Below are 17,817 nucleotides of genomic sequence, written 5' to 3'. Positions count from 1 at the left end.
TGAAATTAATGGAAAAATTAATTATAGAGCTAGACTAAAGCCTTACATAAATCAGTTCCCCCCTGGATTTAACAGATGGTTCAATTTTCAGATTAAAATAGCGAGCTGAGAAATATCACACTAGCGTTTTTGAACGTTTGTCTGCCAACAGAGTTTGCTACTTGAGAATATTTACATTGATCTTAAACCTTCTCTGAACTGAAAGGGTTAAAATGGACTTCCATGAATACAAACAGCTTATTTTTGGTAAGGTTTATTGAAATTCATTTCAGACTGAAAGATATTCAGAGCAGGGATCTACTCTCTATGTGAACATGCACCTCTTCCCTGTATACAAATTAGCTTTTTTGATGGTGTTCCCCTTACCAAATCGGGATCCTTGTTTGCCTGAGTTGGCCTGCCTTTACGGCGACAGAACAGCGGAGTACAGTGGAGAGCTCGATATCTGATGTCAATCTAAGCCACCATCCCAATGTAATCAGCAGGGTATTCTAACTGGCAGCATCACTGCCAGGTATCGGGGGAGGGGGATCTACTGCACAGGATCAAAGTAAACTACCGAGTTGTAAATTTAGTCAGCTCCATCATGTGCACTGGCCTCTGTATCCAGGCTTTCGCCAAGGAGCGATGCCTCCAAAAGGCATCATTCCCCAGGACATGCCCTCTTCTCATTGCTACCATCAGGGAGGAGGTACAGGAGCCTGAAGGCACACACTCAGTGATTCAGGAACAGCTTCTTCCCCTCTGCCATCTGATTTCTGAATGGACACGACTTCACTACTTCTTTACTTCCTATTTTCTGAACTACTTAGTTCATTTAATTATTTAATACACAGATACTGTAATTCAGTTTTCTTTTTCTCTGCGTTATCATTGTACTGCTGCTGCAAAGCTAACAAATTTTACGACGTATGCTAGTGACACTAAATCTGGTTCCAATTCTTACCAAATCAGGATCCTTGTTTTTTTTAAGTGCAATTGTGTGTCTTAGCCTGTCTTTACGGCAGCAGAACAGCGAGGTACAGTGGAGAGCTCGATATCTGATGCTCTCCTACATGTTAATCTAAGCCACCACCCCAATGTAATCAGCAGGGTGGCCCAGACGGGGAAGGCACACCGAAGCTCCAGATGGATTTCAATCTTTATGTGTGCCTGACCTGCTCAATGGGTTGGATTTCAGTCATCTCAGCTTCATACACAGTGGTAAATTGGTCAAATTCTATTGTGCAGTCGCTGCTGGTGGTCAGCACAAGCCTATTCAGTCAGGATCAATCTAATTCTCACTTACAGTCTGTGATCGAGAATTCTCGGTGGAGTAGCTGCTGGGACGATCTAACTCACCGCGAGGGATCGCTCTGGGTTTGTGTAACTCTGCTGCTCCATGAAAATCTCCAATCGGTAGGCAGTGAACTCAGTTCTGTTCATTGGGAATCCAACTATAGACAGGAACTTTACATCCTTGCACCATTCACTGACCTGAATCCAAAGTTGGAGCAACTCAGAGCTTCAGGCAGCTGTAAAGGGATTGAGAGTTGATATTTCGGGCTGAGATCCTTCATTAGGACTGGAAGAAGCTAGGCAGAGAAGGTGGGGGGGGGGAGGGGAAGGACTATAAGCTAGAAGGAGATAGGTGAAGCCAGGTGGAGCGGAGGAGGTGGAATTGAGGAGCTGGGAGGTGATAGGTGGAGAAGGTAAAGGGCTGAAGAAGAAGGAACCTGAGGGGAGAGTGGACCATGGGAGAAAGGGAAGGAGGAACACATTGGACAACACATGGAGAATGTTGGAGGAATTTAGCAGGTCAGGCAACTCACATGAAGGGAAATAAACAGTCAACATGTTGGTCTGAGACCCTTCATCAGACCACAAGACCGTAACACATAAGTCAGCCCGCATTCAGTGTGTGTTGCTCCAGATTCCCAGTATCTGCATTCTTGTGCCTCTGAATTAAGTATGTAACTTGACTTTATAGAATAAAATTACAACCTGCGATTCAATGTGGTCTGATCCACTAACAGCCTTGACAAATTCTAGCCTAATCCCCCATTTCCTCACTCCCTCGAGGACAAAAAAAATCAGTTTCTGAGTACCAAAACCCTCTGGGTTGCAGGATTCCTAACTCTTGGAAACAAATCCCGAGACAATAATTCCCATTTCAGGTCAGCTCTACTTGCGTGTTAACCAAATGTTCAGTGAATTCTTTTGATGCCTACCCGTGCTAACTACTGTGGTTCCTAGTGTTGCAAATCTCTCAACCATTGCAAAATATTCCATTATATATTCAGAATCAGAATCTGGTTTATTATCACGGGCACTGGCATCAAGTTGGATAAGTCACTGGGATTGGACAAGATGTACCCCAGGCTACTGTGGGAGGCGGGGGAGGAGATTGCTGAGCCTCTGGCAATGATCTTTGCATCATCAGTGGGGACGGGAGAGGTTCCAGAGGATTGGAGGGTTGCAGATGTTGTTCCCTTATTCAAGAAAGGGAGTAGAGATAGTCCAGGAAATTATAGACCAGTGAGTCTTACTTCAGTGGTTGGTAAGTTGATGGAAAAGATCCGGAGAGGCAGGATTTATGAACATTTGGAGAGGCATAATATGATTAGGATTTGTCAGCATGGCTTTGTCAAAGGCAGGTCGTGCCTTACGAGCCTGATTGAACTTTTTGCATGGATGTCTGTGACCTGTGGTGTGCCTCAGGGATCTGTTTGGGGAAACCTTCTCTTTGTGATTTTTATAAATGACCTTGATGAGGAAGTGGAGGGATGGGTTAGTAAATTTGCTGATGACACAAAGGTTGGGGGTGTTGTGGATAGTGTGGATGTCTGTCAGAGGTTACAGCGGGACATTGATAGGATGCAAAACTGGGCTGAGAAGTGGCAGATGGAGTTCAACCCAGATAAGTGTGAGGTGATTCATTTTGGTCGGTCAGATATGATGGCAGAATACAGTATTAATGGTAAGACTCGAGGCAGTGTGGAGGATCAGAGGGATCTTAGGGTCCAAGTCCATAGGACACTCAAAGCTGCTGCGCAGGTTGACTCTGTGGTTAAGAAGGCATATGGTGTATTGGCCTTCATCAACTGTGGGATTGAGTTTAAGAGCTGAGGGGTAATGTTACAGTCAACTAGTGGAGTGGTGCCGCAGCAACAACCTGGCACTCAACGTTAGTGAGACGAAAGAGTTGTTTGTGGACTTCAGGAAGGGTAAGACGAAGGAACACATACCAATCCTCATAGAGGGATCAGAAGTGGAGAGAGTGAGCAGTCTCAAGTTCCTGGGTGTCAAGATCTCTGAGGATCTAACCTGGTCCCAACATATCGATGTAGTTATGAAGAAGGCAAGTCAGCGGCTATACTTTATTAGGAGTTTGAAGAGATTTAGCATGTCAACCAATACACTCAAAAGCTTCTATAGTTGTACTGTGGAGAGCGTTCTGACAGGCTGCATCACTGCCTGGTATGGAGGGGCTACTGAACAAGACTGAAAGAAGCTGCAGAAGGTTGTAAGTTTAGTCAGCCTGGGCACAAGCCTACAAATACCCAGGACATCTTCAAGGAGCGGTGTCTCAGAAAGGCAGTGTCCATTATTAAGGACCTCCAGCACCCAGGGCATGCCCTTTTCTCACTGTTACCATAGGTAGGAGGTACAGAAGCCTGAAGGCATACACTCAATGATTCAGGAACAGCTTCTTCCCCTCTGCCATCTGATTCCTAAATGGATATTGAAGCTTTGGACACTTACCTTACTTTTTTTTAATATACAGTATTTCTGTTTTTGCATGTTTTTAAAAAATCTATTCAATATACGTAATTGATTTACTTTATCATTATTATATTTTATTTTGTTTATTTATTTTCTCTCTGATGGATTATGTATTGCATTGAACTGCTGCTGCTAAGTTAACAAATTTCATGTCACATGCCGGTGATAATAAACCTGATTCTGATTCTGATATAGGACTCTGGTCAGACCCCACTTGGAGTACTGTGCTCAGTGCAGGTTGCCTCACTATAGGAAGGGTGTGGAAACTATAGAAAGGGTGCAGAGGAGATTTACAAGGATATTGCCTAGATTGGGGAGCATTCCTTACGAGAATAGGTTGAGTGAACTTGGCCTTTTCTCCTTGGGAGCGACGAAGGATGAGAGGTGACCTGATAGAGGTATATAAGATGATGAGAGGCATTGATTATGTGGATAGTCAGAGGCTTTTTCCCAAGGCCGAAATGGCTGTCATGAAAGGGCACAGTTTTAAGGTGTTTGGAAGTAGGTGTAAAAGAGAGGTCAGAGCTAAGTTTTTTTACGCAGAGAGCAGTGAGTGCGTAGAATGGGCTGCCGGTGATGGTGGTGGAGGAGGAAAAGATAGGGTTTTTTAAGAGACTCCTGGATGGGTACATGGAGCTTAGAAAAATAGAGGGCTATAAGTAACCATAGGTAATTTCTAAGGTAAGTACATGTTTGGCACAGTATTGTGGCCGAAGGGCCTATATTGTGCTGTAGTTTTTCTATGTTTTCAATGTGTTGTGAAATTTGTTAACTTGGTATGAATGTAGAATTACACGTTCGTACATCGTTCACCAGCTCTCTGACCAATTGTTATCTGTTGCCACCCCTTTTCAACTTAAGACCATAAGATTAGAGGAGCTATTTGGCCCATTGAATCTGCTCTGTATTCCACTGTAGCTGATTTATTATCTTTCTCAAACCCAATCTCCGGCCTTCTCCCCTTAAACTTTGAGACCCTGAAAATCAAGTACCTATTCAACATTTGCTTTAAATGTACCTAGTGATTTGGGCGCCACAGCTGTTTGTGGCAAGAGTTCTACAGATTTACTACTCTCTGGCTAAAGAACTTCTTCTCCATCTCTATTTTAAAGGGATGTCCCTCTATTCTGAGGCAGTGCCCTCTTGCATCTAGACACTCACACCATAGGTAACATCTTCTCCACAGTCACTATATCTAACCCTTTCAACATTGAATAGATTTCAGTGAGATCCCTCCAGCCCTCAGTCATCTAAATTCCAGTCTCTACATGCCCAAAGCCATAAAATGTTCCTTTCATACCCTTTCATTCCTGGAACATTCTTGTGAACTTCCTCTGGATCCTCTCCAATGCCAAGATAAGGAGCCCAAAACTGCTCACAATACTCCAAGTGTGGTCTGACCAATGCCTTATAAAGTCTCAATTTAAAGTTCTTCAGAACTTCATCTCCCATCACACACACACACACACACACACACACACAAAATGCTGGAGGAACTTGGGAGATCAGGCCGCATCTGAGGAAATTAATAAATAGTTGATGTTTTGGGTTTTCAGGACTGGAAGGAAAGGGGGAAGACACCAGAGTAAAAAGGTTGAGGAGGGGAGGGGAAGGTGAAACCAGGTGGAAAGGAAGGGTAAAGGCCTGGAGAAGAAAGAATCTGATGGAAGAAGAGGAGGTCATGGACTGACATGTTGGAATTGGGAATGAGAATTGGAATTGAGATAGTTGGCCACCAGGAAGTTCTGCTTTTGGCAGATGGTGTGAAGTGCTCGACGAAGTGCTCGATTTCTTCTTCCAGTAAAAAACTTCCCTTCCCCTCCCCTCCTCATCTATTCCTCACCTTGGCCCCTTACCTCTTCTCACCTGCTTATCACCTTCTCCTGGGCCCATCCTCCTTTTCTTTCTCCCACGGTCCCCTCCCCTCTTTTGTCAGATTACTTCTTCTCCAGCCCTTTACCTTACTTTACTTTACTTTATTGTCGCCAAACAATTGATACTAGAGCGTACAATCATCACAGCGATATTTGATTCTGCGCTTCGCGCTCCCTGGAGTACAAATCGATAGTAAATATTAAAAATTTAAATTATAAATCATAAATAGAAAATAGAAAAGGGAAAGTAAGGTAGTGCAAAAAAAACCGAGAGGCAGGTCTGGATATTTGGAGGGTACGGCCCAGATCTGGGTCCCACCCAGCAGGCCTCACCTATCATCTTCTAGCTATCCTCCTTCCCCGCCCCCTTCCTTTCCAGTCCTGAAGAAGGGTCTCAGCCCAAAATGTCAACGGTTTATTAATGTGCATAGATGCTGCCTGACCTGCTGAGTTCCTCCAGCATTTTGTGTGTGTGTTTTGAACTTCCAGCATCTACAGAATTTCTCATGTTAAATTCCCCTGATTACTGCATCAGCATAAATACAACAGATTCATTTTTGACACCTATTCAACAGGCAAAAAACTGGGAATGGGAGGAATAGAAAATAAAAACAGGAAAAGCTCGGCCCACTTGTTTTTCAGTCTATGTAAAGAGTAGTGTTACCAATTTCCATTCCATCCAGTCACAGGCTTGCCCTCTCTTTTGCTCTGCTCATTCACACTTTCTCTGCAACCTAAAACTTATTTAGTTTCCTTTTATGCTCTTTCCAGTTCTGAGGAAGTTCACTGGCTGTAAACATTGCCTCCACGCACACAGTTTGACCTGCAGAGAGTTTACGAATTCCATGGGCCGATGTTACGTTGATGGGAAGCGGCTGTATCACTGATCTCTGGCTGAGGAAAGACTCAGCTATACTCTTCCAGCCAAGATTAATGGTTCTGATGCTTTGGTTTCCATTAACTGATTGCCTACTCTGAAAAAATCCTCAACCCGGAGACCTTGTATTCTGCAGCTACCCTGAGGAAATTAAGAAAAAATCTACTCACTGGTCATCTACTCTTGACATTGAAAACCTTTTCATTCAGACACCCATCCAAATGTAGATGCTGGAATTTGGAGCAGTTCCTCCAAAGGTTTGTGTTTTTAACATCAGGATTTATGTTCACTTGGAAAGACAGGGACTGGATAGGAAGAGTCAGCATGGTTTTCTGCAGGGGAGATCATGTCTCACAAATCTGAAGTTGGGTCAGACTAGAACTAGAGGTCATAGGTTTAGGGTAAAAGGTGAAACGCTTATCAGCGATGATGAAATGTTGGAACAGACTCAATGGGCCAAATGGCCTAATTCTGCTCTTGTGTCTTGTGCCTAAGGGGAAAATGATGGGGGGACGTCTTCACTGAGGGTGGTGTGAATGCAGAAGAAGATGCCAGCGGAAGTGGTTCGATTTCAACGTTTAAGAGGAAGATGGGTAGGTACATGAATTGTCCAGGTGCAGGTCGATGGGACAAGGCAGAATGGTTCAGCATGGACTGGATGGACTGGATGGGCTGATGGGCTTGCTTGTCTGCTTCAATGATCTATGACTCTACCTGTTTCAAGTTTTTTGAGGAGGTAACTAAGAAAATTGATAAAGTGAGTTGTGGTTTAATGGGATTTTAGTAAGACTTTTGATAAGGTCCCCTAAGGTAGGCTGGTCCAGAGGGTAAACTGCAAGGTCTGAGGTCTTTGAAACTGGAAACTTGGGTGGATAGGATAGTGAAGAAGGTGCTTACCTTACTAACCTTCTTATATGCTCTGTGTATAAGAGTTGGGATGTCAGGTTGCAGCTGTACCAACACACCTAAGAACGTGCTGAAGGCAGGCTGCATGCATTGCCGCACATTCCAGCACCAACAAGCAGGAAGTTGAGTAGTGACTATAGAGGTTTATAACATCATGGGGGCAGAGATCAGAACTTCTAGCCTAATATTAGAGGACATAGTTTACGGTGAAAGGGGAGGAATCTATACAGGATCTGAAACTTTTTTGGGGGCCTGAATGGAATCAAGTGATGTAGACTTAACAAAACCAAGTGATGCTGAGGTAAATGACCAGCTATAATGGGATGGCAGAACCAGTTGGGCCAAATGGCCTAATTCTGCTCCTATGTCTTATGGTCTTACAGAGCACCAGAGGGGAGTAAGAAAATAAATTGTTGCTTGTGCCTAGTTCTCATGTTCTCATTCTACATCAACGTATTCGGTCCTGTTTTACTGTTTACTGACAGCAGTTGGACAAAATGGTTCTCAAAAATAAAGAGGTCTATTAATACTTTCTGTTCCCTTTTTATGACAAAGAACTGCATAATTAAAAAAAAAACAGCGGACCTCACATCATGTGAATTAAATCATCCCTTTTCCTAAAATGCATTGCAGATGTGTTTTTATTTCCATTTTCAGAATATTTTTGGTAAAGAACTTGGCATGGACTGTCAGTTTTTTTCATTGTTCCCAAATGACATAATTAACTTCTCAGCAGCTGGAATGGTCTCAGTTTAATTTGTATGTGAGGCTGGACGAAGGAGCCATGACATTACAGGCGAAGCTGGCTGTTCCTAAAGTGGATTGGAAGAGGTCACGTGGAGGAGAGACAGGATCGATGTGGCAGAAAGCAGCACTTAGCAACGTTTACTGAAAGAGATTCTATGATAAGAACCGTGACCTTCTTCGATATGATCACCCTCAATATTAGCAAAATGCAATGCACGTGTGAAAGGCTTTATGTCCAATTAATATCACATCGGCCAATCATAGCTGTAATTTACTGAGCTATAACTTACAATAAATTAGCAAACTGGAACAAGACACGCTCATGTTGACTGGAGTTTGAGATGTTTAGCAGAAGCCTCAGTAATAATGAATAACATCAGGCCAGAAGGTCAAACGCTGAGTCTTTGTCGAGGATACACTGAGTAATTTGCAGTGTGGTGAGGAATTTTTAAAATCTGGGCACCACAGGGTCGAAATGCTGAACCAAAACACAGTCAGCTCTGAGGGGAAGGTCACTATTTCAGTGATTGATGTCAGCTTCACTAGCAGGGCTGGGTGGCTGCTCTGTGCTGTATCACTGCCCCTGGTGCGGGGTAGTCTCAGTCAGCCGTACCTCACCCTCAGGCACAGCGGCAAGGCTCGCTGGATTCGGACAGGAAATATAAATGGATGGCTGCTTCAAACTCCAGAATCCCGCTAGCACGGAGCCACAATTCTCAGAGGCAAACAGAGCAGGGGTCAAAATAAATCCAATTCTCTTTCTGATTCATCTCAGCACCAAGACACGTGGAGATTCTGAAAGTCCTCAGCGAAACCCAGAATATTCAGCTTCAGCACAACTACAAGGATGTTGCTCGGACTTGAAGACCTGAGTTATAGGGAAAGGTTGAATCGGTTTGGAATTTATTCCCTGAAGGCTAAAAGAATGAGGGGAGATTTGATAGAGGTGTACAAAATCATGAGGGACATAGATGGTGACTATGATTCTCTAAATACCTGTAAGTTGTGTCTCAAAGAATCCTCTCTGATAATTTGCTCACTGCTGAAGTACATCTCACTGATCTATAATTCCAAGGGTTATTCCTCACCCTGACTTGAAGAAAGGAATAACATTGATCAGAACCACAGACTCTGCCGTGTGGTCAATGTGTGATGGACTGATGTAGTTACAAGGAGATTGAATAGGCTGGGACTGAGCTGTGCAACAGGTTAGACAACTGCGTTCACAAATACACACGTTCTAGCTAATTTCTCTTTCATTTTGGTGATATTTAACTTCCCTCTTTTCGTTGTAGTGTTGTTGAGATTTGAGCAAAAGCACAGCAATGTTATGCTCCCTACCTCCCTCATCCTTGTCTGGGGAAGCGGACTACTGTCTCGACTGATGCTGGAGAGGAGTAACTTTCATTTATTAATTAGATATTGCTTTCAGCCCTGGAGTTGGCATTTTACTTTCAGTTTGAGAGCTTTAGCTAATGGTCCTGTTGGCCTAGCTTTCATTGTTTTCATTTTCCTCAAAATTCTGCAACAGTTCTCATTTAAATCAGTGAACTGTTGACTTGTTTCAGTCTGTCTGTCTCTCTCTCTCTCTCTCTCTCTCTCTCCCTCCCTCCCTCCCTCCCTCTCGCCAAATGGACCATATCCAACCATTCCAACAGGTACTACTCCTAACCTGGGTTATATCCCGTTTAGCCCCAGGGACTTAAATATCCTAACGTTTTTTAGAAGTTCCAGCACATCCTTAACATCAGCCTTTTCTACACTGACCTCACTAACGTCAAGGTCCCTGGTAAATTACTGAAGCAAAGTATTCATTACCCTCAGAGCAAAGAGTCACTACCCAGAGTGAAAAAAAATTCCTTGTGTTGCTTGCTTTTATTAAAGCATTGAGTTCAAAAGTCAAGGGGTTATGTTGAAACTTTATAAAACTCTGGTTAGGCCACATCTGGAGTATTGCATACAGTTCTAGTTGCCTCACTATAGGAAGGATGTTGCCAGTTTGGAGAGGGCACAGAGGAGGTTTACCAGGATGCTGCCTGGTTTAGAGGGTTGGTATATCACGAGAGGCTGGATAAACTTGGGATGTTTTCTCTGGAGTGCCGGAGGCCGAGGGGAGATCTGGTAGAGGCTTGCAAGTTTGTGAGAGGCAATTATAGAGTACAGAGAGAGTATCTGTTTCCTAGGGTTGAAATGTCTATTACCAGAGGGCACGCATTGAAGGTGAGAAGAGGTAGGTTCAACGGGATTATGAGAGGTACGTTTTTTACTCAGAGAGTGGTTGACCCCATCTGCCTGGTATGATGGTAGAGGCAAATATATTAGAGGCTTTTAACAGATGTTTGTATAGACAGGCACATGGATGTGAGGAAGATGGAGGGATATGGACGTGGTGTAGGTAGGAGGGATTCGCGTTTGGGTGTTTTTGATTTGCTTTTTAGCTGGTTCAGCACAACGTTGTGGCCCGAATGGCCTCTTCCTGTGCTGTACTATTCTATGTCCTAATCAAACATCTTCAATCAGGACCCTTATAACCTCAGAAATCGCCATTTATTCAATCTGGACAGGAAGAGGAGGAACAAGACAGACCGTTCTGTCAGATTGTAGGTGATCTTTTACCTTAGGAGCCCTTTGCTGCGCTAACCCTATATTGCTGACAGGGTTCAGTGAAACCCTGTCTCACTGCTTCCCTTTCGTGATCTCTGCTGCCCTCCGACTCTTTGGCCATGAACTCACCCAGACCTGCTAACACAGCCACATATCCTTCCTGGTGGCTTGTCTCTTTGCCGCCATCTTGTTCACTTCTCACTGGCTTCCCTCCTCCTTCCCTTTCTCCTATGGTCCAACACTCCTCTCCGATCCAACCCCTCCTTCTCCAGCCTCGACCTTTTCTCCAGCTTCACCTATCGCCTTCCTTTCCCTCTCTCCCCACCTTTTTACTCTGGTGTCTTCCTCCCTCTTTTCCAGGCCTGAAGAAGGGTCTCAGCCCCAAAATGTTGACTGTTTATTAATTTACAAAGATGCTGCTTGACCTGCTGAGTTCCACCCGCATTTTTTTGTGTGTTGCTGTGGATTTCAAGCATCCGCAAAATTTCTTGTGTTTATGATTTGCTGAATCCCTTAATGTGTAAAAAATGGCTGGTTTCTGTCTTATTTGGACAGGTACATGGATAGGAAAGGTTTAGAGCACAGGTTCCCAACCATTTTACGCCGTGGAGCCCTACTATTAACTGAGGGGTCCGTAGACCCCAGGTGGCAACTCCTGGTTTGGAGGGATATGGGCCAAATGAAGGAAAATGGGACCAGCCTAGGTAGGCACCTTTGCAAGCATGGATGAATGGGCTGAAGGGCCTGTTTCTGTGCTATATAACTCGAAGAATGAACTCAGTCTCCATGGATTTCATTTTCCAAAGACTCACAAACCCCTGAGTGGAAAAATTTCTTCGCAACTCTTTCCTGAATTCCTGACCAGACATTTGAATTTGGAGAAAAATGTGGGAAATTTCTGGACAATTGTAGCATAAGCTGCATGGTGTAGTGTGGCAGGGAGTAAAGACACGTCACAGAAGTGGAGTCTCGTTGCCTCATCGTCTGAGAGTCCAGGGCCAAGACTGGATGCCAGCAAGCAGCTAATTCTGGGATTGGAGGTGTGCGTATGTGAGTCGGGGTGTGTGTGTGTGTGTGTGTGCACGTGTATGTGCCTATGTCGGTGTGTGTGTGTATGTGTGCATGTATGTGTGTGTGTGAAGATGTGTGTTTGTGGAGTAGGGTGTGAAGGTTTGTGTCTGTGTTGTTGGGTGTGAGGGAGTGTGTGTTTGTGGAGTTGGGTGTAAGGGTATGTGTGTGGATTGGGTGTGAGGGTGTGTGTGTGTGGATTGGGTGTGAGGGTGTGTGTGTGTGGATTGGGTGTGAGGGTGTGTATGTGGATTGGGTGTGAGGGTGTGTGTGTGTGGAATTGGGTGGGAGTGTGTATGTGGAATTGGGTGTGAGAGTGTGTGTGTGGGGTTGGGTGTGAGGGTGGGAAAGTGGGTTGTTTCGGTGCTGTTGTCATCCTGTTGTTCTGCTGAACATTGTGGGTGTGCTATATTGGAATGTGTGGTGCCCCCAGCAAAATCCTCAGGTTGTGTTGTTTGTCAACAGTGACGCATCTCACTGTATGGTTCAGTGTAGACGTGATAAATAAATCTGAATGGGAATGGGTGTTTGCTGGGACCCAGGTGACTCTGACACCCAGAGCACACTGAAAATCAGTCCAGCATCTCTGGAGTTCCTCCTGTCTGCCCCTGTCTTGAGTTCAATAGAGCTTTGTGTTTACACATTGCCCCATCACCTCATGGGCTCCCTGGCTGCCCCAGCTTCCGCCCATGTCCCAAAGACCTGTGTTTTGATAGATTAGTTGGGCACCGTAAATTACCCCTTGTGTGTGGCTGAGTGACAGAATCTGTGAGGAGGTGATGGGGTGAGGGAGAATATGAGGCTGTGGAGGACTGGAGGTTGACAGATTCTTGATTAGTAGGGGCAGCAAAGCTTACAGGGAGATGGCAGGAGAGTGGGGTTGATAGTGAAAATAAATCAGCCATGATGGAACAGTAGAGCTGATTCAATGGGCCAAATGGCCTTACCTGCTCCTATGCTTTATTGTCTCATGTTGAATGAAGTGGGATTAGGGTTAGAGTGAATGGGTGATTGATGGTCATCACGACCTCTGTGAGCCAACGGGACTGTCTCTGCATTCTCTCTCTGTCTCTCTCGCTCTCTATGAGAACACAGCTCAGTAAACTCCCATCAAACATCTACTTCTCAGATCTTAGCTTGAGTTCTTGTGTCTGAGCAAGCACAAAATGAAACCAAAGGGCGTGGTCACCAGGGGCTGGAGGTTCTTCAAGACAACACCAATATTCAGCCCATTTCGAGCAAGGACTGAGATGGTCTCCACATTCAGACATTGCTGACAGGACATTTCTAGTGCTGTAAAATTCCTGAACATGGTGCAGGAAGATGACATGGATTTCATGTAAGTCTGTTTGTAGAACGTTTGAATATTGCATCCAACTATCTAAAGTGTTCAACTATCAGCAAGACCAAGGAACTGCTTAGGGACTTCAGGAGAGGGAAACCAGAGGTCCATGAGCCAGAAGATCAGAGGTGGAGAGGAATAGCCACTTTAAATTCCTGGGTGTTACTATTTCAGAGTATCTGTCCTGGACCCAGCACCAAAATGCAATTGCAAAAAAAGCACAGCAGAACCTCTATTTCCCTAGGCATCTGTGGAGGTTCGGCATGATATCTAAAACTTTGACAAACTTCTATAGGTGTGTGGTGGAGAGTATATTGACTGGTTGCATCACAGCCTGGCATGGAAACACTAATGCCACTGAATGAAAAATTCTACAAAAGATGGTGGATTTGGCCTAGTCCGTCACGGGTAAAGCCCACCCAACCACTGAGCACGTCTGTATGGAACGCTGTCACAGGAGAGCAGCGTCCGTCATCAGAGACCCCCACCACTCGGGTGTCATGCTCTCCTCTCGCTGCTACCACTAGGTAGAAGGTACGAGAGACTTAGCACTTGCATCACCAGGTTCAAGAGCAGTTACTACCCTAAAACCATCAGGCTCTTGAATAAAAGAGGATAACTGCACTCACTTGCCCTATCATTGAAATGTTCCTACAACCAATGATCTCACTGTAAGGACTTGTTATCTCATTATCTCATGTTCTCGTTACTTATTGCTATTTATTTATATTTGTATTTGTAGTTTGTTGTCTTCTGCACTCTGGTTGATCTTTCATGGATCCTGTTATTGTTACAATTCTATAGATTTGCTGAGTATGCCCACAGGAAAATGAATCTCAGGGTTGTATATGGTGACTGATATGTACTCTGATAATAAAATGTACTTTGAACTTTGTTACCTTTGTCATCTGACTACATCAATAATTGAATAATTAATTTTAAAAAAGCGAATTATTTAAGCCTGGATGCAGTTGAATAACTAATGTAAAATCCCCTAATTTGGTTTAAATTGACTTAATAAATTCTTCACAAAAGTAACCTAGCACACCTGGTTCAATCATTGGATAATGATCTTGGAGAGTTCTTGACGTGGAGGAGAGTTAAACCAGGTAACAAAAAGTTAATTTATATATGTACATCACAAAAGGTGGATGAAACTTACTGTTCAGCAATGATATAACCATTCAAGAGTGGGATACACTGGACTCCCGCCACACGGACGCTGTTAGCAATATCCAGGAAATCCAAGCCCAGGTTGACTCCCTGGATGGTCACCTGTGTCCCACCTTCCCGTGGACCGGACACCGGAGTCACCTGAGAAAACAGAGCAGCAGATTCAGCCCACACTTTCCTGAACACCCTCAAAGTACAGGAAATTGTATATTCCCTCTTCTGCTCCTGTGACTTACGGTCTTCACCCTTCCCTCCCATCGGGCAGAAAATTAAAAAAACTGGAAGTACGTACTACTAGGCTCAAAAACAGCTTCCATCCTGCTGTTATAAGACTATTGAACAGCTCCCTAGCATGATAAGATGGACTGTTGACCACACAGTCTATCTCGTTATGATTTTGCATCTTGCTGTCTGACTACACTGCCCTTCCTCTGTATTTTTATTTATGCATTTCATTTATCGAGATACCCCGCAGAATTGGCCCTTCCAGCCCTTTGAGCTGTGCCGTCCTGCAATCCCCGATTTAACCCAAGCCTGATCACGGGACAATTTAGAATGTCCAATTTACCTACTAGCCAGTACGTCTTTGGACTGTGGGAAGAAACTGGAGCATCTGGAGAAACCCCATGCATTCCACAGCGAGGACGTATAAACTCCTTCGAGAAGACGTCGGAATTGAACTGAGCTGTAATGTGTTTTGCTAACCGCTATGCTACTGTCACACAGTTACGCTTTATTCTACATTCTGTTATTGCTTTACCTTGGACTACCTCGCGCACTGTGTGACAAACTGCTGTCTGGACAGTGTGCAAGACAAGTTTTTTCACTGTATCTCGGTACATGCAACAATAGTAATCCAATTTACCAATTCATAAACACTTGAGATTCTGCAGTTGCTGGAGTTCCAGGGCAACACACACAAAGTGCTGGAGGAACTCAGCAGGTTAAGCAGCATCTGTGGAGGGGAATAAACAATCGATGACGAAGGAATCTGATAGGAGAGTGGTCCATGGGAGAAAGAGATGTAGGAGGTGACTGGCAGGTAGGAAGAGAACTGGTAAGAGAGAGAGCCAGAAGGGGAATGGAAAAAGAGAGAAGGGGGAAACGTGACAGATTATCAGAAGTTCGAGAAATCGATGTTCATGCCATCCGGTTGGGGGCTGCTGAGAAGGAAAATGAGGTGTTGCTTCTCCAACCTGAGAGTGGCTCATTGTGGCAGTAGAAGAGACCATAGGTCGACATGTCAGAATGGGAATGGATGTTCCTCGGGAAAGCCTGTCTTTTGCGGTGGGTGGTGCAAAGGTGCTTGACGAAGCGGTCCCCCCAGTGTAGTTGACGAGCGCTGAAACCTGAGAGCTGTATTAGTGCCGGACATAACAGCAGACACGGTGACAGGCAAGCAGAGACACAGAGCAGGGGTAATGCCAGCTGCAAATGCTGAAGATGCATTGGAAAGCTTTGCCGGAGATTCAAATGGCCCTGACAGTCCTGTGATAAATAGCAGCTAGATAACCTATTGTGCTTAATTTGCTGCGAAGCCAGCATTCTGCTTATCCACATTGTTGAACTAACAGTTGCCAAGCAACAGTAACACACACACAAAAAAATTACAACGGAGGTACCAGAGATCAGTGAATTAAAACTGCTGGGGAGTACGCCCTCCGGATTACAAAGCTTTTCAGAAACTGGAGAGCTAAAACAAAGGCTGCTTTTGTTGTGTGGAACAGAGTGGAGAGAAAGGTTTCTCCCACATCAAAACAGTGGAATGAAGTCCCAATCTTCACAGACGTCGTAGCCAAACATTATAAATAAGAAAGGAAGACATTAAAGAGAGATAAAAGTCAAATTAGGCTCAGGGGACAGCTGAGAAGTTTTCAAAATAGGCATTGATTTTGTTGTTTGGCTCGGATGAGACAGGTCACCTTGATTGTGAAATCTGTTTTTGGATAAATTGCGAGGAAGCTGACTTCTTTCTTCCAGTGTTGAGGAGACTTGGTATGTCACTAAAGACACTCTCGAATTTCTACAGATGTACCATGGAGAACATTCCCACTGACAGCACCGTCTGGTATTGGGGTGTTGGGGGGCACTGCACAGGATTGATCGAAATAAGCCGCAGAGAGTTGTAAACTCAGTCAGCTCCATCATGGGCACTAGCTTTCCCAGGGTCCAGGATGTCTACAAGGAGTGATGCCTCAAAAATGTGCCATCCATCATTAAGGACCCCCGTCCCCTCATCTCACTGCTACCATCAGGGAAGAGGTACAGGAGCCTGAAGGCGCACACTCAGTGATTCAGGCAATGCTTCTTCCCCTCTGCCATCGGCTCTCTGGATGGACGTTGAACCCGTGACCACTACCTCACCACTTGTATTTTCTCTCCTTGCACGGTTTTTATTATTAAGTATTGCATTGTACTGCTACTGCATAAGAACAAACGTCAGACATATACCGGTTATATTAAACCGGTCGCATCCTTTTCAGGGCAGTTAGTCCGCCTTTGGTCCCCACCTGGCACTCAGCTCTCACCTGTGGCTCTCCACCCGTAGCTGTTTGCATGTGACAGCGGCCACACCCCGGGCAACGGCTTCGACAAGCCGGTTAAACCAGGTGAGGGTAGTGGACGGGTCTCAAACCCTGGGTGAGATAGGGAAATGTCTACCCTGGCATGTGAAGACAGACTCCAGCAGATTGAGTGGACGAGACCAACGGAAGGTCCAACGGTCAAGAAGATGGTCTCTGCAAGCGTCGTGGAATGTGTAGAGCAGGACAAGACACAGAAGACGTCCTGGTCATCCACTGTGCCTAGTCCCATCTCCAGTCGTCTCGACTCTGTCTTGCCACTGGATCCAGATGGGAATTGGGAAGAGAGAGTGAGGCTGACGCTACGCAACTCTCCCTCACTTAAATCCAAATCACGCGCTAGTCTCGACACCATCATAATAGTGTGAAAGTCCTCATCGACATTGATGATGGATGAACACATATTAAACCTGATTCTGATTCTGATTCAATGTGGACACGCAATAAACAGATATAGGGATCAAAATGCCTTGCTGGGGTTTTTCAATTTCTTCTGCTCCGTTCTATTTGGAAACTCCTGATGGTAAATATATTTCTGATAAGGATTGCAAGTTGGCCCGGTGAGCAGCTGAGCTTAGAAGAGTGGCTCCTCACTCAGAGGCTGTGCTGCTGGGCTCTCCGTTCACCCACCATGTGTACAATTCTACAAATGAGTGGGGTAAATGCACCAATGATACAATTGCTGATTTGGTTGATGTCACCAAGACAGGAAAACCAGTTGCCCAGAGGGCACGGTCTAGTGAGTGGGGAAATATCCGGTAAATGGACAACTCTGTAGGAAAGTGGAAAATTCTCATTACTACCATCAGGGAGGAACAAGATCATAATAATTATTGATAACCGTTAAGTGGCAAATATCATTCACCAAAAACTTGCTTT

General features: G+C 44.7%; 1 protein-coding gene across 2 annotated transcripts in view; it reads right to left on the bottom strand.

Annotated features, from left to right (window-relative positions):
* Nucleotides 1-17,817, bottom strand: part of LOC134355368 (plexin-A2-like) — a 560,952-nt gene that overhangs the window by 125,352 nt on the left and 417,783 nt on the right. For both annotated transcript variants that reach the window (XM_063065148.1, XM_063065149.1), the window contains exon 13: nucleotides 14,346-14,497. In XM_063065148.1, coding sequence (XP_062921218.1) covers nucleotides 14,346-14,497 — 152 coding nt within the window. The remainder of the gene's footprint in view (nucleotides 1-14,345; nucleotides 14,498-17,817) is intronic.

This window comes from Mobula hypostoma, chromosome 13 (genome assembly GCF_963921235.1).
Source record: "Mobula hypostoma chromosome 13, sMobHyp1.1, whole genome shotgun sequence".
Taxonomy (NCBI): domain Eukaryota; kingdom Metazoa; phylum Chordata; class Chondrichthyes; order Myliobatiformes; family Myliobatidae; genus Mobula; species Mobula hypostoma.
This window is presented reverse-complemented; position numbering and strand designations above follow the sequence as displayed.